Source organism: Ixodes scapularis, unplaced genomic scaffold (genome assembly GCF_016920785.2).
Source record: "Ixodes scapularis isolate PalLabHiFi unplaced genomic scaffold, ASM1692078v2 PGA_scaffold6__148_contigs__length_123643588, whole genome shotgun sequence".
In the NCBI taxonomy this organism is placed as follows: domain Eukaryota; kingdom Metazoa; phylum Arthropoda; class Arachnida; order Ixodida; family Ixodidae; genus Ixodes; species Ixodes scapularis.
Genome location: NW_024609881.1, coordinates 91456094 through 91481423, shown reverse-complemented (window position 1 = coordinate 91481423; position 25330 = coordinate 91456094). Strand labels below are relative to the sequence as shown.

Sequence of the window (25330 nt, the reverse complement as noted above, 5' to 3'; positions counted from 1 at the left end):
TTTCATTCTATGTGTTTTTCAGATTTTTTTTTTATTAACAGCCTAAATATTTGCTCATGTTATCTTATTTTTACACTTAAAATGCTTGTTCTATTTCCTTACGTTCTCTGGATTTTTTTTGTTTTTGTGAGATTACTGCAATGTTTATACAATATCGCGTTATTAAAATCCAGTAGTTAGCTTGAGATATCCAACTACAAGGGTCAAATGCCCGCATCACGCCATTATCTTGTCCCCAAACGCGCCGCAAACAAGGAAGTAATAAAACAAATCTTATGATGGGATTATCAAATTAATGGTTACTTTTACGCATGAGCGTGAAAGACTGAAGGGTCTAATTGGACCTATCGGTGGTAAACGACCCTATGCCAGCTGACTTGCCGGAAGTAGCTTTGACACATCAAAAAATAATGTTACATGCTTAGGAAAAAACACTTTTCCTGTCTTCAATTACTTTTTCTTTCAGCAGAAATGAACATGTACTGAATGTCAATATAGCAAAGCCTGACATTGCGAAGATACGGATGTGGAGAAGGAAACTCCACGTAGCAGGCTTGTAAAAATAAGTCGAAGTATTATGCTGCGCGCATTTGAGTGACTAAAGAAGCTGATATTGAGAAGAATCTTAAAACAAAAAAGGTCTGCATTCTAAAAATGTTGATAGGATGGATGCTTGGGCGAGTTGGTGAACCATACTTGACGGTGACAGCGCAGGGAAAACCAATCTCGCACCAGACACTCAGGTGTGAGATTCCACTCTCGAACCAGGAATTTGTAAATTTTTTTCATAAAAAAAAAAATCACTCAAGTACAACACCTTGGAACCAGAACCATTCATTATTTCATTATCCTCTAGTCGAACTCGCAAGCATACATTAGTCGAACTAAATATTGGTAGCTCAGGCCATTTAGAATCCAGAAATAACTGACTACAATCTCATCCAATCCATTATTCGCATCTATAGCGTACTGACGGTTGCCCTATCACGCAAGTTTTAAGAAAGGTGCGTTATCTATACGCGCGAAGAGCATTTTGTACACTATCGAGCAAGCAGCATCCTTGGCATATGGCCCTGATTCAGATTCGCCTATTGCACATTTAAAAGGAAGCATAAAAAACGTACTCCGCAGGACAAAATCAATATACCTAGCACTCCTCGCTCAATCAAACTACGGCTGCGTTGGTCGCGTGCGAGTAATCAATTTTGACTTTCGCACGAAAAACAATCTGGACGGTCTGATACGTACCCCGACCTTGGCTGACATCGGAAATGTGTTGTGATTGAAATTCGAAGGACACCGGAACAATCCAGCACCTTTAGCGTATCCATTTGCATACGATGCTGCCTCAGTTCAAAATTGAGCGGTGAGTGGGTTTTGATTTTGGCGCTGAAAATAGAAATCCGTGCTGCATCGTCACCGTTAGTAGTGGCTAAAACTTCCGGTGTGTTACTTTTTTTAAAATAATGTGTAGCTTTTGTTTTGATATTTGAACAAAATGGCGTGAAACATACCAAGCCGATCATGCATAGTATTACGTAGTTCTTTCCCATCCCCATTGGATATGCACCAAAACACGAATGTTTTCATTGATTTTTGGTTTCGCCGATCCTCATAGCTCCTTGGGAGAAACTTTTAGACCCCAAATTTATATCGGCTACTGGGACTAGGATAGTGTCAGCTTAAACTTAGGAGAGGAAAACGTGAATATATAGCGATAGAAGAAAAGGTATCGCTGCACTATCGACTATGGTTTAGTACTTCTTCCTCTTCATGTGCCTACACTATTTTTTCTTCTTCTTCATTCCCCCTGAGAGGCTCATATAATCTTAGTTAGGAACTACCGACGTTTGAGCGGGACGTTAAATACCGCAAGGCGCTTTTTTTTGTGATGATCTTGATGAAAATCATGTTCTATATTATTATCGTTTACCCACCTCCCAGTTTGGCCGATGTAACAGTTGCCACATAGTAACGGAATGTGATAAACAATCCCTGCGTCACACGGGGCATATTGTGCATTGGGGTTAATGTATGATTGAGTTCAAAAACACGTCTTTAGAACAGTATTGACTGAATGTACGTTCAATATCAGGAAAAATGGAAGTCCCAAAGCGGTTAATGATATCACTGCTCGCCCCAAAAACAAAAATCTCGGTGTTGTTGTTGTTGTTGTCGTTTTTTTTACTTTTTTTATATAAAAAAAAATGTCCGACGTTTACAATCCCCTGTTACGCCGAATTAGAGCGCAGCTCTTGAGGAGAAGGAGGGAAGGGCACTGAGGGGAGGGGGTGGAAAGTCCCCCACTACTAACGCGAATGTGGATCGACGTATGCTTAACGCAAGTCGCAGAAAATGCACACCTTTGGTGAGAGCATCGCGTGTAAATTTGGCGGGAATTTAGCGGTACAATTTTCCCCCTAACTTTAGCGGGGAAATGTTTTCCGCTAAATTTAGCCGTGATTTTTTTCCGCTAGATTTAGCCGAGAAAATTTTTCCGCAAGTGGCGTCAAACGTGACGTCACTGGTAGCGTCACTGATGATGTCATCAGTGACGATGACGATGACATCATCACGAGGACGCCATGGGTGGTGGTCCTGGTGACGCCACGTGTGACGTCATCGTGATGACGTCATTGTCATTGTCATCGTCACTGACGACGTCATCAGTGACGTCGCGCGTCTCATAATGCACCACCCGGTTACGCCGACGGCGACGGCGACGGCGTAAACAGGCGCCTAAGAAGAGCTGCGCTCTAAAAATGAGATACACAAAATGCAACATCAAGAACGATATTCGTATTATATCAATATATTTCAGTGTAAGGGGAGAACCGCTTTACTTAGTAATTTAAATGGCTATAAACCATGGGTTGGACAGAGCAAGATTGTTGGAGAAGTGAATTATGTATTGTGTTTTCATTGCGCTGTGACAATTAGTTTTTAGTATATGAGTGATAACGGATCGGCTTAATGCTCGAACATCGAGCATTGCGAGGTAGACCCCAAATAATTCATTCATGGTACGTGAAGACGAAGACCGCATCTCACTCGCCAGCAGCACATTGGCTCTCACACCGGCGTTGCGCACGCGCAGTCCCGAAAGTGTAGTTCCCGCGCAGTGCCCAAGCCTGGTGTGGGCAAACCCGGCATGGTTCGGGAACAGAGCGTGGGCGTATAAATGTCCAATTTTTAAAATCCTGCCACAGTCTTTGGACAGGTTCGCAGTATGGCACCGACTTCCGCTTTCATTAAGCACTTTATTAAAATTAGTTTTTCAAAACGTGTCACTCGATGTCATGGCACGCTTATGAGAGCAACCTCCAGGAACTCTTGTAGATGCGTTACTAAATAAAAAAAAAGTGTTCGATTGGATATGTTTTTGCGAGCGTGCGCATATAGGTTCTGAGACGACTACCTGCAAAACAAGTAGACACAATGGGCGGCAGATACCCACTCAAACTGAAGCTCGAGGCAGCAGGGTGGAGGGTGGAGGAGTGGAGGGGGAGGGTGAGGGCTGTTGCAGTACTCGAATCGAAATGATGAACGGAAAATCGATACGATTTGTCCCTGACAACGGCACTCGATTCGAATGGTCGCAATCGACTTCAGAGGTCAGCTGCGACGGTATCCGCCCTTTGTAGCTATATTTGGATGCTTTCCAAGGCGACGTCAGCGCTCGCTCAAATGCTAAACACTGGATATGAAAGGCACGTGATCAACCCATGGCGGTTTTTTTTGGACCCACTCGATAACTGATATGCGCAATGACCCTGTGTCGGGGAGATGTTGTGCATCTGAATTTCTTTGCGATATATAAAGCTTTCGAAAGGTCAGCTGGGCGGGAAAAAAAAGCCTACATCCGTGTTAATAAGGTCTTATATATATATATATATATATACGGCAAAAGGGTCAAAGGTACCAAGCCTGTGAATTCGTGGCGCGCGCGCCTCTGACCTTCCACAGCCTTATAAATATTTGTCAATAGCTACTATAAGTTACCGCGTGAATAAAATATTTGGGCGCCGTTCTTCTTGCAGTTTGCGTCTTGTAAGCCGTCAAACTTTGGAAGAACAAAGTAGTACAATAGTGATTGCCCCCTTAACGCTGTCGTAATTTTCCCCCTCCAAATTTAATTCTTCCAAAACCATTTCCGATTACATTTCGCAAAATCATTGCGATATTCTAAACGTTTACGTTAACAGAAAAAATAAATGCAATGTACCATTTCAGCGTGTTGTTACTTTCTTATATCATGATGTAAAACTCGTGCTCTAATTGAAGTCATGTCATCTAGGGGCACCACCTTTGCAAGAACGTTTTAATATCCCAATTATGGATAAGCGTGTAACGTTTATAGAGCCTCACACTTCACCGACTCGCCGGGACACAAAGAAACGATGCTCTTTGAAATAATAGTAACATAAAAACCGATCCGTTTAGGCTTAATAAACCCGTGGAAGATAAACAAAACACGGGGCTAGTCAAAGATGGTGAAAAAACTCGAAGAAATATTTTCGAAATGTTTAAGTGGAAATCTTCTTTTGGTTAAGATACCGAAGAACATGCTTTTTTTGTGGCAAGTTCGGCTACCCCTTTGAAGAGTTAAAAATGTTCCTTTTCAATAAACAAAATATGCATGGTCAAGTAATCATTAGTATTGTTGTCGATTTTAATATGTTTAGTTACCTATTTCCATCTTTAATGCGTTTTGGGCCCTGAAAGTGCTTTAATAGATAACAATTTCTTTTTTTAGGAATCACGGCGTCTTTTTATTAGGCAAACTCGAAGCAGATTTGCCTCTCAAAGCAAAACCTTTCAAGTCTTACTCTAAGAAGTGTGCTACTTATCCCGGTCTCTATTGAACTTTCAGTCTAAAACGCGCAAAATACATACCAGCAAATATCAACCAGCTTTTAATAAAACGCGCGGATCCAATTATATCCTGTCGGTATCTCCCTAACCATACGATAAGACGAATGTTGTGAAATTTAGTGACTCAATTTGTCTCCGCCAACCCTACATGCACTCTCAAATATATCCCTAAAGCTTTACCAACTCATATTTTGATGGCTATTCATGCCTGCAGCCATTTAGATAGCTTTAGGTGAAATACGAAGGTGAATATATGTCGCGCATGGAGTTTTACTTTAGGTGCGACCCCGGCAGACGCTATGCAGAGCGCAAAAACTTCGTCTGCTTCTTTGGCAGAACTCGTGGTGGCGTCAGAAACACGCCGAGCTGTAATTGGCTCTCATTGAAGGGTAGTGGGTACACCTCACAGCAAGCTGCCTTAAAGGCTACCCACTACCTTTCAATCAGAGCCAATCAGAGCTCGGCGTTTTGACGTCACCACTTTTAGTAACGCAAAAGAAGCAGACGAACTTTTTGTGCTCTGCATACTAATTGGCAGAGCCAACCAAGCCGCGCCCAAAGTGCGTCGTCAAGGCGCTCCTTGTCTTTCTTGGTTGGTTAGCTATCAGCGAGTGAACCGATCACGCACAGTGCGATTGTGATGCACAAAACTATCCCACTGCCATCATAATCGCAGTGTGATTGGGGTAGCAAACGCACAAAGACGACGAGCAGCATGACGCTGCACTTTTAGAGCTGCTTGTTTGGTTCCATCGAATAGTGTAGAGTGCGCTAAGGTCGGACTTTAAGTGAAACGGAGCATAGCTGGACGCATATCGATTAGTCACGTTTTTTTTTTAGAGCCTAGCTCTTTGGTGCCTGTTTCCGGCTTGAGCTGCGTCGCTGTCGCCGTCGGCGTCGGCTTAGCCGCGCGTTGCATCAGGGGAAATGTCCTACAATGGACCGCGTGGGACCCTCGTGACGTCACATCTGACGTCACGAGGGTCCCGCATGGTGCATTATGGGACATTTCCCATAATGCAACGCGCGGGGAGAAGGAGGGGGAGGAGGGGAGGAGGAGGGGGAGGGGAGGGGGAGTAGAAAGGAGGAGGAGGAGGGGGAAGAGGGGGAAGAGGAAAAGGAGGGAGGAGGCGAGGAGGGGCATCAGAGAGGATGAGGATGTGAGGAGGAGGGAGGAGGGGTATACCCTCCCCTCAGTACCCTTCCTTCCTCCTGCTCAAGAGCGGCGCTCTTATTCGGCGTTACAGGGTGTTGTAAACGTCTTTCATTGTTTCTTCAATTTTTAATAATGTGTTATTGGAACGGCACAGCCGCAGTGTCTGAAAGCGTTTTCCCGCTGGTCTGTTAAGCTCGCCTCTATCTTTGTTATGTATTTATTTTTATTTATTTATACTGCAATCCCTGAAAGGGATTTTAGCAGGTGGGTTCGCTGACTTTTCTTCTAGTGGCGACGTACCCGTTCGACTTCTCAGCTTGTTGTGATATCAAAAGGTGGAAAGCTTTTCAACGCTACTCCCCCCCCCCCCCCCCCCCCCCCCCAAGTCCCAATCTTGCTTCCGTCCGTCCGTCCGTCTGTGCGTTTCCCGCTAAATTTAGCGGGGAAATCGACGTCTCGAGACCTATACGCGAATTCAATTTCCCCACTAAATTTAACGGGAAAAATTTGTCACGGGACCTGACGTCACGGAACTACAGACAAAAATGCAGGTTCCCCGCTAAATTTAGCGGAAAAATCGACGTTGCGTGACCTAAGCACCGATTCAGTCGCCCCGCTGCATTTTGGCGAGAAGACTGATGTCACGTGACTTAACGTCGCATGACGTATAAACACGTTCAGTTTAAAATGAAATAATCAGATTGAAAAACGATTCTTAAATACTGCATTTCATGCATTATGCGACTTTGAAGCGAAAGGTCGCTGCCAAATTTCCAGACACCGGCACCAAAAAAAAAAAAAAAGAACGTAGGACATGTCTTTTTATCTCCATGGTTCTTACTTCGCAGCTCATTGGTCTGCTAAAGCTGCAATCCCATTGGCTGCGGAGTAATAGCAATAAACTCTGGACTCACCCCATCCTCCATTTCTTAAGTTGTCGCCGGTGAGAGCACATTTGACCAGACAGCCGGCCGATACGAAAACGCGCAACTCCTTCAGCTATAGGTGTTGGACGCCGTGGCGTCAACGGACGTCTACCTGGGACATTGCTCCGACGAATAGCCACCGGGATGACCTCTCACCTCTCACGTTTTTATTTTTTGCACCCACTTTTACGTGCCGGCTGTAGCCCACCCTTAAACCCTGGTACACCTGACGAGGTAGTTTGTTTTTATTTGTTTATTTATTTTTGCTATCGCCTCATTCATAGAAGCAGGGTTGGCGGGGACCTAATAACGTACTCAATGTATTCTTGAAACATTAAGGGACAACGTTCTCATGTTGCTTATTTTGAGTAACAAAGTAACGTAGTTGGTTACTTGTTACGCCGATGCCATAGCGTTCCGAACTGGCCTCGGTAAAAGACGTTTGCGGCAGCTGCGCTGCCCCGATATCTCGACAGCGATTTGTTGTTTGTTCGGGCACGTGTGTTGACAGCTTTCACAGCGAATCCGTTAAGGTACGTGACGCCGACGTCGACGTAGTTGTCAGGAAAGGTATTAGCATCTTTAAGTGCGCCTCGCGTACGGAGCGCAAAAGTCCGGATACTTCGCACTTGAACGTCGAGAAGTCACCGTTTGTCACGAACGGCGACGATCCACCGGCAAAGGTACCGCCAGAAAATAGTGACCTTCGTGAAACGGTGACCGCACTCTGCGGCAAAATTGACGGTCTGGTTGAGGAAGAACGGTCCTTACGGCGTGACAACGAGTCAAGGAGTGTGCACCTCGCGCGGAACTGCAAGTTTCTTCGCATATGCCTCCCTACTGAGGCCCCTGGCACCGTTCACCAGAGCAGACAACCGGCTACTTTTTCCAAAGTCGTACTGCAGCCTGGTGCCGCTGTCCAACCAGTGACCATAGGCTGGCCAACGATCTTCGAGGTCTCCGGGAACCTGCCCGACCGTAGGTTTTTGTAGCCGGAAACAACCGCTCGAGTAGTGAGCGTTCCTCCGAACGCCGCGGGAGGTAAGAGACAGCAATGGAGGCGCCGCCAGCAACCTGGAAGCGACAGAGGCTACCCGTTGGAACCGCAACCCGGTCCTAACCGCGGCTCCGAGGTGGAGGTGCAGGACGCGACCTCAGGCCAGACAGCTCCGGTTATAAACCCCGATGGCTACCCTGTGACTCAACCTCGGCGCAAGTCCCAGCCTTCTGTGGAAACGGGCTCAGTTAAAGGCCGACGACCAGACTCGAGATTCTGCAAGGCAGAAGATCCTCCTTTCCATGGGAGAGGAGGAAGCAGCCAACGGTGGAAAGGGTAGAAGGGGGAGAGGAGGAAGCGAGAAAAAAGTGGAAAGCGTGAACTGGTCGTCGGCCTTTAACTGCCGCTCCTAGGCCTCCTAGGCTTTGAGCTTTTTTGTCTTTGTTTCACCTAAGATCCCGCAACAAGGTAGCAACTGCGGAATTGTTGAAGGTGTTCCCGACTACTCCCTTTTGATGACAATAATAATTTCTGGAGAAGGGGAACAAAGGAGACAAAAGACAAATACAAATCTCCGCGCACACTCTTGTTGCTTGCACTCTCTCGCTTGCTTGTCACCAAATGGACGCTGTTGACTTAAACAAGTTCCATAACTTCAATCGTGTTAACGACGTTGATATCATCGATACTTTGGAAGAAAGCTTTCCCGAGCTTCACGATATGTTGAAATCGCTGGCAGTACCGCGTATGACTTGTGGTCGTGGTTTAAAGTATCGTTTGATGACAGCAACCAGAAGTTCATTCCGATGCGAGTGAAAAAGTGAAAATATATAATTGATAGATCATCCGTGACATCTTTCATCTGAAATGAAAATTATGTCAAGTTCACACACTTCGTAATGTGAACACTTCTTTCATACCAGTTCTGCGCAGGCAGTTCAAGGCTTCAGCTGCAAAATAGAATTAGAATTGTTTTCTTTCACTTTTCACGGCTATTTCCGTAGCAACCCCCAAAAGTTCTGGAGGTTTCTGAAACGAAAGAAATCAACTTTCGGGAGCATGAAACTGTGCAACGGCACTACAAAAAGAAAGAAGCAACGTATTTGTAACGCTTTTAATTACTCTTTTTATATTCGCGGCCAACAAGGGGACATTGCGGGGTAACGAGGCTTCTCCCTTAACGATACAGCACATTACCAGTCCTGAGGGAGGTGTTTTTGCGGCCCTCCTTAATGGAGACATTAGAAAGAGCTGCTGACTTGACAATATTCGGAATGTGTTTCTTCTTAGGTGTGCTGAATGGTCGGCTAAATATATGCACTCGCTTTACTCTCGTAGACTTACCACAGGTGACGTGCTAAACGAGTGGAAAACCGCAAGATTGTTACCATTGTTTAAATCCGGCGACAACCCCTATGTCGAAAACTGCCGACCCGACAGAGACAAAGTTGTTGGCATATAGATCTATACTTGGACCTTTGCTAGAAATTGCTGACGTTAAATGAAATCCCAAGCACCAAGTTGTCTTCTAATGTGCTCGAGGCTATGCAAAGGAAAGGCGTTACAGTTTGCGTACAATCGCTACAGTTTTATATTTTCAACACACGAATTATTGTCTCCTGTCAGGAATGCGTTATTTAGCGACACGACGAAAAATGGATCGGCTTAAGTTTATAATATTATTCATGGTAATTTTGGACTGTGCTTGAACGACTATTCTGCAATAAACGAAGCTAAGTCTACACGTAATCAACACAAACTAGCAGTCATAAGACCATTGTGCAGAACCGTACTGTGTTCGTTCACTTCTGTACTCCTGAGTCTCGGGTTTTTATTACCATACAGTTTAAATCGCCCTTCTTCCTGGACACAATAGGCGAATGGAATGATCTCCCAAAAAGTGTTCTCAATTCAGAACCACTGACCATGTTTAACGACGCTCTGCTGAAACGTGTCTTTGTCAATTAGTTTATCTGTATTGAAATTGTACGTTTTGATTTTGTCATTCTTGATGTATGCATTCTCTTCCTTGACGTTTACATACAAATGCTTGCAGCATAAACAAACAAATAAATATTTTTTTTTTCCGGCTAGAGCAAACCAATGCTTCCTACTGCCGCTCCTGATCTAGAGCGTTTACAACGCGCTTGGTGAACGTTTGTAGATTCACTCCTCGAGCACCGGACGAGGTGTCTGTTGCACCAATAACAATTTCCTCTCTCTCCCTCTTCCCATGGCTTAAAAAATTAGATTTTAAATTTTTTTCAAGTCTCTAGTGCCAAGTGATAAAAATGCTTGCCTTTTTATTGAGCCTTTTTGTTCGTATACCTTTTCGTAAGTAGTCAGGTGGAAACGTAAAAACAAATATATATTGTAACTATGACCAGTTTCTGCATGGTCATAATGATTCTTAAAATGTCTCGTGTATGCATAACTCTAGCGTGATAACAGTAAAACGTTAAAACTCATAAATTAAAAGTAAAGCAAAAGTAACGTGCGTTCTGTTTTATCGGTAGTTCTAATTGTACAGCGCCTTTGAAGTATCGTAGGTTGGAAACGAGCTCCTTTTGTTGGCAAATAAAAAAAATTTAGTTTGCTACCTTTCTTTTTTTTATTCTTTTTTGGGGGGAGGGGGTTAACGTTTGCAGGGTACAACACTGCATCAAGGGCCCAGGATGCAACCAGTGTTCTGAGCGTTACCGAAAACAGTAACAAAATACATTACTTGCAAATAAAAGGAACGCGTTACCGACCTAAGTTGCCTCAAAATAAAAGGAGCGCCTCACCGTTACAGTTATCGATAAAACGTAACGCACGTTACTTTTGCGTTACTTTTTTTAGTTCTGAATTAAAACATTTTAGTTATGTCTGAACAGGTACGCATAAGCGCCATATTTAAGAAAACATTATGTCCACGCAGAAACTGAATATAATTACTTCATATTCTTTTTCGATTTCACTTATACACTCACGAAAAACACACAAAAGAAAAACGCCGAAAATTCGAAAATTCACATAACATGTCGCTTAAAAACACACAAAACATTGGAGCGTATATTTTAAGCCTTGGAAATAAGAAACGAGTGCCAGAACATCCAAAAAGCTATTAAACAAGGGGTGTTTTTGTTTTTTTCTTTTAGATTTTATATGTTTGTTTAAAGAAAGCCGTGAAAGCTATATACCGATTCTGTGTGCAGGTGAGTTACGCAGGCAGGGGGACATAATGGGGCGGGATAATTTTCCCGATGAATCGAATAATCAGCTAAGTATTCATTATCAACTTCTCATTTAGTGACAATAAACTTGTGGTTTCAAATCAAAAAGTGATGAGCGTCAGAGGAAACCACTAAATGAGTAAGTTCTAGAAATATTTAAATAAATATAAATAAAAAGTTAATTAACACGTAGTTAGGCCTTTAAAAGACTTATCGTAACAATTTTATCTATATTATGTCCCCTTGCCGTACAACCTAACTAATAAATAGGTGAATCGTTAGAAGAAAAACCTGCGTTCGATGTCTTTGAGCTGGAAAAATATTAGTGTGATGACTTACAAGCAAAGAAAAAATCCGGTCGAAAATCACACGGTATTTATTTCAACATATGCCTTCGCTTTGTTTCTTGTACGTATACACAACTTTATACAAAATCTTGCCACTTGGTAAACATCATACACGTCAACAAGCAAAGTTTGTTGCAACTTAAGGATACCAATGTCAATATAAATTTCACACAGTAAAGAATATAAGTAAACAACCCATAACGAAAACATGATCGTCGAATGCTCTACTGACCCAGGATGCTCGGCGTATATTTATATTTTATTAAGTACAAAAAGGCGCAAATAAATTAGTGGCAAGTATTATCTACAATACATCAATTATTTCAAACGAGCGATTACGGGTATTTTACAAACAAATGCACCACAAAGTATCAACAAAAATAATTGCGAACGTTCGTACTGTTAGGCTGTCTGAGGTAGTTAATTCAATCAGTTCCACGCAAGACCAGCCCCGACACTTTTGCCACTATTAATCGTCTTCTTGCCCACTTTGTTTTCCGGCCATTTCTAATTTTGCACGCCTTCAAATGTATTGAAGCTCAATGAGAGAAACAGGACAGAAGTCATGTTTTCGAAGGTTTCAAACCGCCAGGTATATTCCGGAGCAAGTTCCCCAACGGATGTCATGCTTCACGCATTCGATTTTTATCACAGTAGAATTTTAATTGCATTTTAGAGTTAAAAAAGAAATAAACAGTGATCGCATACTTGTTGTCAGCATTGCCACGTGCTACAATACCTCTCTGCCAGGTTGATTCAACATAAACTTTGTGGCCTATGTCACAAGACGATTTTAACGAACCAACCTTCAGAAAAAATAGTCAGAGTGCAGGCGAGCTGGTGTAAGTTGAACATGATTGTAAACCTGAGACTGGGGCAGGAAGAGAACACAACAGAAGGTAGTAAAAGAGGAGGCAACGTCTCAAACTCAGCTGGAAAGTTTATTTCGAACACGCTTTATATACCCCATCTCCAACGTAGTCTCTACAAAAAAAAAAAAAAAAAAAAAAGACAGGAGGACAATGGCACTTCGGTAAACCTTCTCTTATCTCCCTTGACCTTGGCTGTGGGACACATTCTAGCATAACCACCGCCACCCGGCGAACGCAGGTGAAAACACTACTGAACACAAAGAAAGGGTCTGACCTTCAAAGGTGCGTTCCCTCTAACAAATCACTCACTCCAAAAAAACAAGCAATGTCGTTCTCATTTTTGGAGATGGCCCCAGTTCCGGCTGGTAGCAGTGTATAGTATTGTTTTTTTTTGGATTGAGTGATTTGTTAGAGGGAACGCACTTTTGAAGGTCAGACCCTTTCTTTGTGTTCAGTAGTATTTTCACCTGCGTTCGCCGGGTGGCGGTGGTTATGCTAGAATGTGTCCCTTTGTGTGAGTGTCCCACAGCCAAGGTCAAGGGAGATAAGTGAAGGTTTACCAAAGTGTCATTGTCCTCTTGTCATCTGTATTTTTTTTTGTTTCTTTTTGTAGAGACGACGTTGGAGATGGGGTATATAAAGTGTGTTCGAAATAAACTTTCCAGCTCAGTTTGAGACGTTGCGTCCTCTTTTACTACCTTCTGTTGTGTTCTCTTCCTGCTCCAGTCTCAGGTTTACAATCATGTCCAACCTTCAGAGCACTTTTCTTTTGCATGCATCAATCTTAAAATGTTCTTACCGTTTGATTTGCTGTACCTCAACCATTCCTTCAAAAAGAACTAAGCGTCATCTGGCCTTGCTGCGATATGCTCCCTTTGAAGAGGAATATATGGCGAACTATTGTTCTTTACGGTGAGGTTTTTTTGTTTTTTTTTTGTAATATTGTTTTGGCAGAAACAATTAGGTTCTTCACCCATGCTTATCTGTTGTCTAATCACTTGTTTTATCTTTCGGCTAATTCTTGCAGTTTGCTACACTTCGTTTCGCGTTAAGTCAAGCCGCAGCTGAAGGTTCAAGTTATTAAAGCCAATAAATCAGCGTCAAAATCTCAATCTCACGGAGTTTATCATCTTCCTTTTCGTGCGTTATCATTGGTTGACCTAATCTAAATCAATTAATTCGTCATTACCCTGCCCATTTAGTATATGCGTCTGTGTTCGTTTGTCCTCTAGCCTTTGACTGCGTTTTGACCAATGGCAAAACGAAATGTAGATTTTTATATGGCAATTTTAAGGGCTGATTCGTGTTGTCACTGTTTGAGGGAGAACTGCGACCGTGGAGTAAATGTACTGAGAGTACAGACTTGTACTCCTAGCGACCTATCTTGACCTCGATAAATTAATTATATCAACCATAAGGCCTTCTTATTCTATTTTCTCCAGCCAAAAAGAGAAACGTACTCAGCAGGTTTTGAATATTAGTTTTCTTTATATTTTGCCTGCATTAACTGGTGGCATTTTCTTGTGTGTGTGTGTGAATATCTGTGTGAATGTGTGTGTGCATGTGCGTGTGTTTCGATGTAACACTTACGTCGTTCAGCCTTAAGCTGAGACTGTCGCCAAAGCTACAAGCGCGAGCTATCCCGCGCTCTCGGTTATGAGGCGTGCATTTCTAGCATGTGCGCATGTTCTTCGGAAGAACGCTTCAAAGCAGATACCTCGAGCTCTTGTGTTTGTGGCAATGGCTGCAGTCTCAGCTCAAGTTTAAACGGATTATAGGTCCGTATCCAACATAGGTTTGTGGTATCCAACATAGGTCCGTATGGGTATCCATACGGACCTATGTTCCATGTGACCACATGGGTATCCAACATAGGTCCGTATCCATACGTGGTCACATGGATATCCAACATAGGTCCGTATCCAACATGGGTATCCAACATAGGTCCGTATCCAACATAGGTTTGTGGCAATGGCTGCAGTCTCAGCTCCAGTGTAAACGTATTATATGTCCGTATCCAACATAGGTCATTTGGTAGAGTATTTGACATGGTTCAGCGCAGATAATACGACCAGTAAACAAGCATAAAGAGAAAGAACACAGCTGGAAATCCAATCCTGGACACCTTGTCAAGGACGTTCGTCTTCTGCCAGAGCTGGCCAAGGGTGAAGCTACGCTGAAAAAGTCGGCGACGTCCTGTTTTGACGGTCCTGTGAAAAAACAACAAAAACATGATTACCTGAATGTTAATCACTGATGTTAAGTATTATGAATGGATGTTGTTCACTTCAATATTTCAGCAATAAAAGGGTAAATAGCAGAACATATTCACGTCGTTTAAACATAGTAAATGTGTACGCTAAAGACACTTAAGACTGCTTACGCGTAAGAATGCGAATGCATTCATACTCGCGCGCTGCTTTTAGGAATGCTCTGTGTGTAGGAATGCAAAAGCATTCCTATGTAATGCGGTGACATCACGCTCCCTCACTGCGCAGGCGCGGTGAACCCCACCGGCTCCACAGCTTCCGTGACGATGCATCTGCGCTGGTGTGCTTTTCTTTGTGTTTTATTGCTGAGGCACATCCGCTTTGACCTAGGGCGCCCGGCCGGCTTCCGTGACAAAGCATATGCGTTGCTGTGCTTTCGGACAGTGGGAATTTAACTGCCGTTTCGCTGCTATAGACGGTTACAGACAACGCCGACTTCGCTTCATGAAGCAGTTAATGCTTTTGAATTAATAAAAAAAAGAAACGTCATCCAACAGATTACCGGTCATACTTCCGTGTTACCGTTATGCGCGATATCAAATAGCTTAACTTTTCATTCCTGAACATATCATACACAGTTTAGGCTGTTAAGTGTAATGTTACGCATACCAAGCGAAGAAAATATTGTTTTTTTTACAAATTTTAAATTACACGTCCTAGCAGACAAACAAAACATGATATTTTATTTCCTGGAAGTCAAACATTATGTACTAAACATAATTACTCATAAAAAAACGCGGTCATCAGCCCGTGCTTTGAAGATATTTGTATGCCGCTATTGATGTTCTAGAAAGCTGCTTCAGAAACACACGGTGTTGCAAGTCCTTTGAATCTCGTTATCGCCCGACAGCCAATGAGAATGCCGCATTAGTTGATAAGAACCAATCACGAAGTAGGAAGTGTAAATTAATATAATAAACCACGCACAGGCTTCGAGTAACTATAAATTACAATTTCTTGAAATATTTTAGGTCCGCAGTGTGATGAACTTTTTTGTGGTGTGAGGAACTACACAGTAGGAACCTTTCAGATACAGAAGTGTGTGTTTTAGCAGGAATACATAAATTCCGCAGGGGAATATATCTGGGTCCGGTGTAAAATATATATTTTTACGCTGGGGCCCGATCATTTTTACTGGAGCGATGCACTCGGTGTTGTGTAGCCTTATTAAACCGCCTAAAAATGTTTTATAGCCTATCATGCCTCAACGGAATAGGCATGGGTATAGTGTCTAAGCGGACTGCAAATATATATATATATATATATATACCTCGGAAGAAAAAAACCCTCGGTGAAAGCAGCAACAACGGACGATTTATTTATTTACTGCTGTTGTCAGCCAGGATTTTTTTTCTTCCCAGTAATATACTCACGCCTTCGGCCTCCCGCCACCATGCCCGTTGTATATATATATATATATATATATATAAAGAATGACTAGGTCATGCGGAAATTATTTGATGCCAACACAAATAAATACTTTAATAAAACCAGTTGTTTTATCGCGTTAGATGATTTCTATATCCCCTAGAAGTTAATGTATATACTTTCGTAAATCTTATTCATTTTGATGAGTTTCCCCAGATTCGGAACATCAAACGATTCGAGGTCTCTTGTGGTGAGTAAGATTACGACTTTTGGCGACTAGACAACATTTTGTTTTTTATACTGTTGCTTAACTCGCAGTTAGCTCAGTTGGTTGAGCGCACCAATAGACTTTAAAATTTCCCAGACCGGGCTGATATTGTCAGGGGCACACCAGCCAAGCAACATGCACTTTATCTCAAGCCCCAGTCAATTCATTCTTCTGTAAATCTCCTCCTTGTGGACTTTCCCTATTCCGTCAACATATGGGCAAATCTATGCTCTAGCTAACTGCATTGTCACTAATACAAAAAGGGAGACAAGTGTAGAACTTAAAATAAATGTCCATTCAGGTGAACTAGTGCACGCAAACTGAAGCAAAATGTATCGAGCATCCTGCGTCGACGAAGGAAGGGCAACAGGCCTTCATTTTTTTAGATGAATACGATTCTTTTTTTGTGTGTGTGTAATAAGTGTGTTATTGCATGTTGTGTGTTGTCTTATCAAATCTTGTATCCGCCCTCATCTAATGCCCTAACCGGGCAACTTTCGGTATGTTAAATAAAAAATAAAAAACAGCGCATTACCGCCACTTTTATCTGTGTTCAAGAGCGTTATGAAGCAGAACACGCAATGAAAGCCGAGAATGGGTTGGAACTTTCTAGGATAGCAAAGAATAATTTTAGAAAAAGAACCGGGCCGATCGGGGTTCGAGCCCTGTTCCTCGATGTGGCAGCCGCGTGCACGCACGCGGCGACATCCTGCAGTGTATATAAGGAGTTATAATATATTTTTTTCGAGTCCGATAACGAAACGATGCACGCGCAAGGGCGTCGGCGGAGTATGGTGTACTTTTTTCAGAGTTATCGGGAGCATCTACTAATGCTCGCTAATGGAGTAAGTACAGCGTGTTAAGATTGAACCCTTGCTTCTGCTTAAGAAGCGTACCTGGCATTATTGTTGGTGGCAGGCTGTATGACAGTTACGCTGTTGACGGACCTGGGCACCGAGTTCGTGACGTTCAACGACACCACCGACGGCGTAGCGAGGGTCGGGTAGTTCCCTTCGCTGACGCTGGCCAGGAGAGCGCTGCCGGCGTTAGCGACGTCGTTGGCAACCGGGGTTGCTGGGACATGGTTGATCGAGTTTTGTGTCGGGCCTACGTTGTCACGCTGCCAGGCGCTAGGTGTCACGCGTGACGACGGCGTCACGTGAATTGCTGTCCGTTGAGGTTCTGGCTTGCGCTTCCGTTCCTGCGATGGAAGGTTGCGCGGAGGCAGCGAATTTCATTAAAACCTGGCAAGCCATGTAGCATGCCAAAGAGAGAAAGGAATCAGTACGGATTTGCTCCTAGGCGTTAGGTATAGTAGCAGAATACATTTTCTCGGCGTTTCTGGGTGTTTTCTCTGGCTCACCACCTATTCGCCGAAGTGCCAGACTTGAACCAAAGGTTCCGTGTTTGAATAGAAGAAGCGACAGCAAAGTCTAAATCTAGCACTTGTTATGCAATTTAGGCCCGATGTTGCAAAATTAAAACAGAACAAACAGAAACGCGATCCGACTCAGGCACTCACTTATTTTGCGGTTTCAGGATCAAACATGCCAAATGAAAACCGAACTACTTGCAGTTAGGCCTAACTTTGGCCTCAGTTTTGCAAAATAAAACCGAGATACCCAAGCTCCGGCAAAAAAAAAAAAAAGGTAAAGTTTGGCCCGCCCTTGGCTTCTTTAGGCTTTTTGAAGCTCTGAATTTTAAAAGAAAAACTAAATTTTGGTCCAAAAAACTGTGCCACTTGGGGAAACATATAACGATGTTATAAGTTTCGAAACGAGCGGAGAACAGCTCTGGGTAACACTCACCGACATCAGATTTTTTTTTTATCTTGTTAACAAAAATGCGGTGATTTTTAACTTCCACCGGAAATGGTTGGCATTCTCATATAAATTCAATTAGAAAAAAAAACAAAAAAAAAAACGTTGTCGAACATGACGATGTTGTGTCTAGACTAGGCAAATAGGGCACGTCTGAGTGGAAGCCCTGAAATGATGTACCAAAAGCACTGCCATAGACACCATCGTACAAGATTCTAGTATGTCCAACTAAAATAAGCTCGAAATCATTACCTTTTGCTACTTTATTTAGACGCATAGAAAGAAGCCAATGCTTCTTTGAAGTGCATGTTTTTGTAGTTATTCTAGCCAGCGTCGGAGGTTGTTTCCCCCACAAGTTCTTAACTACTATAGTGCTAATAGGTTGTCTTTTTGTTTGCAAGATAGCGACTACCACCCTAACAGAAGAACAATCTGAAAGACCCTGTGAAATATAACATAATCTTACAAGATCTGGTGAGACGGTGTACACAAACTCATAGTATAAATCCCACATTCGCAAACATCTTGTTTATTTAAAGAAGAGATAGGTTATAGTATAAAAGAAGTAGATGCCTATCTCTAATCCTTACTTACATGTATTTGAGGTACTAAATAATTGACCAACAGGCCATCGCCTTGTGGTTCTGAATCTAGAATAATTTACTTGTTACCAGCTCTCACACATCCGGGCAGTCCCCACACCCTCGGGTAAGTTCTACAAGGCAATAAATAACCTTAGGGGTTTTCGTTAGAGTATTTAAGAATAGAGAGGACACAAACCATGGCGAGAATCTTCTCCAGGTTGTATGCTACGGCGTACTCAAGGAGTGACGCGAAGACCATGACGAGGCAGACGAATAACCACACGTCTACGGCCTTGATGTAGTCCACGGGTGGAAGGGAACTCCTTGACTGTACTACCTGGACAAAGTTCGTCATGACGTGCTTCATTTTAAAAATTATTTGTTACGTACGCTCCTAAACTACCTCTACGTACAGAGCGCGGCACTGTTAGCACGAACACGCGATAGCTGGTTTCTCCAGTTTTTCTTTTTGAAACCGAGGAATGTCATCCAAGTTATTATTGCTACGGAAAGAGCTAATTTAGTTCTATAATGTAAGTGATGAAATTTGGTGCTCGCTATTATTATTTAGAAGTAAAATGCGAAAATGCGCCGATGTCGTGTTCGCGCTAACAGCGGAGCGATGTGTACCTGCCAGGGAGTGGTGAAAAATACCTAAGAGAACCTCACAACGAATAAAACAGATTTGTTTACCACCGCCTCACGCATCAAAGATTCAAAAGATTAAAACCGAACGCAAAGCCGTCACTATTACAAGGCCTCTAGTATATTTATATCGACGTAAGTTCGTAAAATGTTTTTTTTTTTTTTCTCGGGTTCTCATCTAGCTAGATTGAAGTTTCGCAAAACAAAGTAAACGATAACTCGCATATCGGGAGGACTACATAATATACAAAAAAAAACTGAAACTTACGAGATAAACTTTAAAAATGAATACGTTATACATAAATATTTAAACGCGTGAGACCCTGTTAACGTGTTTAGATATCTAAATAAAAGCACATTGAAAGGCCGTTCCGCTCGCTCCTCCTTTTACTTTTATCTATTCGAACTGTGACAGTCTTCACACCTTTCTCTTTTGTATTTACGTTTACACTTAGTTCTTTTGGAACAATTACAGGAGTCTCACCAAAAAAAAAGCCAGAACATTTTTCACGTTAATTTTGTTTAAGCCGTAATCTTCCTTTTATTTCCATGGCGGAGTGTTTTATACGTGCCCTTTGATAGCAGCAGTGGATAATTTCCCCACCTGAGTCGCCAGAGTGAGGATGGAGGTGACTCCCAGGGTGATGCGTGCCGGAACGGCGGACACGTCAAGCCAGAAGGTGAGCCAAGACAGGGCCACCACGAGACCACTCGGAATGTACGTGTTTACAATGGACGCCGTCAGGCGGCGCACGAAAGTGAAGTTTGCGTACAGGTACGTATAGTTCTCTGCGGACAAAACAACCAAACACAACGAATAGTGAGCGAAACAAGATGGCTAGTTAAAAAAAAATTAAGAAAATATGCTTACGTAGTTTGATAAAAGTTTTTCGCAGAATGCCCATTATCGATATGGCATCTGGTTACGCCATTTATTTATAACCAAAAAATCGATATAAAACATTACGAATGCTACTGGAGAGGAAGGCGAAGACAGTAGTATCCGGAAGTTGCGGCTCAGACAACCGTATATATGAAGGGGGAAAAAAATCCATACTTCACGGAACCCCGAAAGAATAAGACGCGGGTGGGACGAAAGCCGGCGTACACTTTCTTTCAACTAGCAAAAGTAATTATCCTTTTCTTTCTTTTTTGACAGTGGGGTGATTCCAAAAAAGATCGCCGTGTCCTTATTGTACTGTTGCTTATTGAAATAAAGTGTATGCAGTCCCTCGTCCCACCTTTGTCTTACTTTTTCGGCGTTCTTGACCTCAACTAACACGCTTGTCACTCTACATTCCTTAATTTGTTTCACCTTAAGAATAACCTTCGCTGATACCACGAGGCGATAGGGCCAATGAATCATGAAAAATGTTTGCACGCCTACATTATGGCAAAACCCTCAGCCACTACAATTAAGAACGGAGTGCGGCGGACGATGAGGCAAGGAAGACCACACTTTGTAATGACTGAAACGACGAGGAGGTATACTCGTGCAAAAGAACTAGCCAAAAATTATAAGAAATTGCGAATATTCACAATTAGATTCACACTATTCTGTCAGAACCTATCTCGCGTGTATATTTTTCGTACATATATCGCAAATGTGCTTTTAACAGAGCAATATTTACGATTCACGCGCAGTCAAATATATATACTGTAAAACCCTTTATTTTCGCGGCCCCTATTTTTCGCGAATCGGTCACAGATGACATAATCGCGACCGCTAAATTTCGCGAATTCCAGACGCCTGCGGTGAAAATCTTAAGGACCGAAATTTTCGCTCGCTCTTAAATTTCACGAATTTTTCAATTCGTGAAATTCGCGAAAATTGAGGGCTCGCGAACATTAAGGGTTTTACAGTGTATATATATATATAAAAAGAGAGAAAGAGATATGTTGTGACGAAGAGAGGCGGCACGAGCCTTCGGGGACGCGCCGTACTGGGGGAAGGGCAGACAGAAGATCAGACTGAGCGAGCGGCAATATATACCGGGCGGTCATCCTGAATTCTACCTTCAATGCAAGTGTGAATAATAAACCCCATCACTGAATCTGACATCTGCTACAATATATATATTTATTTATTTATTCTATTTTTTTCTTTCACCGGAGCGATTTTTTTTAGTCAATTTTTGTCTCATATCCGCTCCAGACCTTCAGATAGCAAATACGCGACGATGGCAAAACGGTGTATTTGGGAACTTTTACGTGTGGGGAAGCCCAAGTAAATCTGCGTCTAATGTCTTGAATTCTGGTGTTGAAATTCTCCTCAATACAATGTGTAAAATCACGGGAATTGTTCATTTTCGTTTATGTATTGCAAGCGGATGCTTCGAGTGAAATCTTCAAAACCTAGAGAGATTTTTTTTTATTATTATATTGATACGTTCCGCCGGAAAATAAATTAAAGCCCTAACCGTGTAATGTATATCTATAAAGATAAAATTGCTTATTATTTTCTCCACGATATTCGTTTATCGTGCGAGAAAGTCGATCACTCGGTGTAGTGGGCGCACGACTTGAAGTGCTCCATGTAAATGCGATCGCATTGAAGTCGGACCTCGCGTGCTGCCCCGTGGTCGCGAGGTGGGTCAAAGCGGACGGCATCAAGAAAACACTGTCACCCACCAAACATCCAGGCTTCTGTTGCCGAATGCGTAACAGGAACGTCCAAGAAGAACTGTAAAGGTTTGATGTCTTCTAGGAGACGAATGGCCGTCGAAAAGTTCCTCTGCGGGCTCGACTCGTCATCCATCCAATGTAACGTAGCCAGGTCTTCGGGCGTCGACACTGGAACAATAATAAGTGCGAATCAGTCGCATTTGACGTCAGACAGGCCACTCCTTACGTGCAGTTCGCAAGACGGTAGACGCTTTTGAAAAGTCTGGCAGGCCACACTGGTGGCCGCCATCTTTTGAGCATTGCTTTCTGCGCGAAGCCTGTGATTGGACACGAGTACACGCCGAGCGCTGAAGTAGCTCTCGTGTCCAATGAGAAACGGAAGTTCGCCTGCTTCTCGCGGGGGGGGGGGGGGGGGGGGGGGCGGCTGTGGCGTCATAACGCCGAGCTGTGATTGGCTCTGATTGGAAGGACAGTGGGTAGACCTCAATGTTAGCTGCCTTGAGGTCTGCCAATTATCCTTCCAATCCGAGCCAATCACAGTTTTGACGTCATCGCAACCCCTGCGCATGAAGCAGACGAATTCGCGCTGCACATACATTTGGACCAAAGTTCGGACAAAACACTAATACAGCACTCGTGCCAAAGCATGCTCAAACTTCGTTGACCAAAAAGTGGCGACCTCGGTGTTTTGCTTCGATTCCCTGGTTTCATTTCTTTGTGCAGTATTTTCTTTTGTTATTGATGTAGCACATTTGGATGTCTAGTTTATGCTTGTCGCGTTACTTTTTTCTCTGTTGGATTATTTACCTAACCTTGCTGAATGATGTGACGGGGGCTCACACATCGTATACATGGCATTCATGTTCGTGACGGCCCCTAAAAGAACTGTACTTTTCGACAGGTGTTGAAACAAACCTCTTTGAGCTTGGAACTGGAAAAATGACGAGCTTCAACAATATTTTCATATGCGACTTCTGAGTCTTGAGTACCAAGCTTTTTTTTATTATTATGCATGATCGCTTTTCGTCAAATACTTAAAGCAATTGGCCTGGGAACCACCTTGATTACTACTAAAGATAAAAAAGTGAAATAAATTAAAAGATAGTAATGTCAGTGGGGGTGGCAAAGCTACACTCGGTTTCACCTCAATACCCGTAGTTAAAAAAAGTCCGACGCCTCGTAGTGCATTACTAATTCCTATTTTTCGTAGAGAACTGACATGTGTGTAGGTGCAGTTTAGATTAGATATATGTTATATTATCAAGACGTACACGCGTCAAATGCCAATAGCATCGCTTCTCCCTCAGACAACCAAATCTTATCAGAAATCCTTCGAACGGCGTATGAACAATTGCTCAAAACTCCCTTTTTTTTTTCTTCCAGCGAAAACTACTACGTGGTTATAGTGCGAAAGCTACTTAGCGGTTATAGTGGTAACATCGGTAATGGCAGTGACATCCCCACCACCAGGTGTGGACCCAGTAATGAACGTAACAAAATAAAATAGTCTTTAAATGTTATATCTGCGTATCTCTCGGCCCCACAGACACCCATTCATTGCATTCACGCACGTCATGCGTGAGGCTGAGCTTCTAACTAATTAGCAAATGTAAAACATCACCCGGTCACACATGTGTCCATTCAGAACACGGAAATCGTTGAAACGACCTTGTCCTGTCGTGTCCCGCCGCCGTTGTAGAAAGAGCTAAAAAAAGCAGCTGGCAACCTTGCCACGTGCAAGAACACACGCCTGCTGGGTGCCACACGCGACTGGAAACACATGCATGTTTCACGAAGGTCCGTTTGCTCAGTGAATGGACCCTTATCTTTGTTTATGTGCCCCCTCCCCCGTCCCCCCCTTCCCCCTCTCACTCCGCGTGCGCATATGTGTGTCTCTCTTCATCTCTTTCATTCTCACATCATTTCTTTCCCATTGTCGTTCGATTGCGCGCCATGGACACGAACTTCGCCAAGGTCCCTCTCTCCCCGTGCTTCGCGAAGCGCCGTCGTGTCATCAGCGTATATGCTTCTATTAATTTTCGATATCGACTATCATTAGGGGCTGGACGATCGATATCGCAGGAGTCTCGTCCGCAATACAAACAAAAGGCAGTCGTCATCCGGTAGACGTAAGACGAGCCGCTCTGCAGGACCAACCGAAGACTTTGGCGTGCATTGTTTACGAAGAAAACCAGTCGCAAGGGACTGGACGATCGTTATGCGATGTTCGTGCACTAGATCTAATGCTCCTTCTGGCTGCACGGGTACTGCAACAGCTCACGGTGATTAATGTGAAATGTCTGGGTTATCCATATACTATTACTCTTTCTGGAAACAACCCCTGATATTGCGTGCGTACGAGTGGCCTGTATGTTTGCTTGTTTGTTTGATTTTTTAACACTCCAGAGTAAAAACAGATCTAAAGTATAGAATGCATTTGGATTAGGTTCAGGTTTCAATATTTTTCTGGGATGAAAAACTTTTTGACTTGTTTCTCTGGAAGGTCTTTTTTTATACCTTCTGTTTGAAACACGGCTTTGTCTCATGAGGACCTCTGCTCAGTGTCATGTTAATATATGTGTGGCGCGTTCATGTTAAAGTGTGCCAAGAAAAAAAATCAACAAGAGGTGATAATAATTCAAAACCTATCTTCCTGCTTGGTACAGCACAAAAATGTATGTCATTTCTTGTAGTACAATCAATTTGCGAAGGATGCAATGTCAGAAAGGAGTTGTAATGCCGAAGCAGGTTCAATGGGCCCTAGGTTTTCAACCTGAGACTGTAGATGCTTTACTTTAGTTCTACTGGCGGTAAGAATTGTACCCGGTTGATGGCTCCAGGCATTTTGCGTAGACGTAGTAACCTGGAGTCCAGTAGGCATAATGTTTTTTTTAGCGTTTTGCTTTCTTAAAGAGCACTCTTGGGCATGTATTAAGCGAGGAACTTAATAAAGGCGTTGTCAATTAGTGGATCATTACCCCTTGAAAGTTACTTAAATGAGCCGAGCTTACTCAGTTTGCAAGACTTTTGCAGAGCTAGTTAGTACATGATGCTCAAGAAACGTTGGCGCAGCAGGGCCGAACATAAATAAGAGGATGCGGACAAGCCCCCGTTCATGTCCCCTTCGTCGCGTTCCTATTTGAGTTTAAAGGTTTATCAAGCTTATTTATATAGGTATCGTTGCTTCCGGCAAGACTGGGCTACAAAACGGTGCCACTCGACATCTCGATTTGAGAACTTACGAAGATTGACTTACTGAGTCCGACCTTGAGGTAACAGTTCTGGGTGTCCATGGGATACTTTTGGAGTTCCATCAGGCAGTCCACTTGGAAGAGATACCTTCGACATTCAGCACACAAGAT

General features: G+C 43.0%; 2 protein-coding genes across 2 annotated transcripts in view; both read right to left on the bottom strand.

Moving 5' to 3' along the window:
- LOC8039049 (glycine receptor subunit alpha-2) overlaps positions 1-14438 on the bottom strand; it is a 44414-nt gene extending 29976 nt beyond the window's left edge. The window contains exon 1 of the mRNA XM_042294851.1: positions 14228-14438. Coding sequence (XP_042150785.1) covers positions 14228-14438 — 211 coding nt within the window. The remainder of the gene's footprint in view (positions 1-14227) is intronic.
- The window catches only part of LOC8039048 (glycine receptor subunit alpha-1), a 64995-nt gene continuing 52779 nt past the window's right edge, over positions 13115-25330 (bottom strand). Inside the window, exons 6-11 of the mRNA XM_029970605.3 lie at positions 25225-25307; positions 21975-22136; positions 19948-20132; positions 18895-19035; positions 17191-17495; positions 13115-14598 (exon numbers count right to left, since the gene is read on the bottom strand). Of these exons, the coding sequence (XP_029826465.3) occupies positions 14442-14598; positions 17191-17495; positions 18895-19035; positions 19948-20132; positions 21975-22136; positions 25225-25307 (1033 nt within the window). The 3' untranslated portion in view covers positions 13115-14441. The remainder of the gene's footprint in view (positions 14599-17190; positions 17496-18894; positions 19036-19947; positions 20133-21974; positions 22137-25224; positions 25308-25330) is intronic.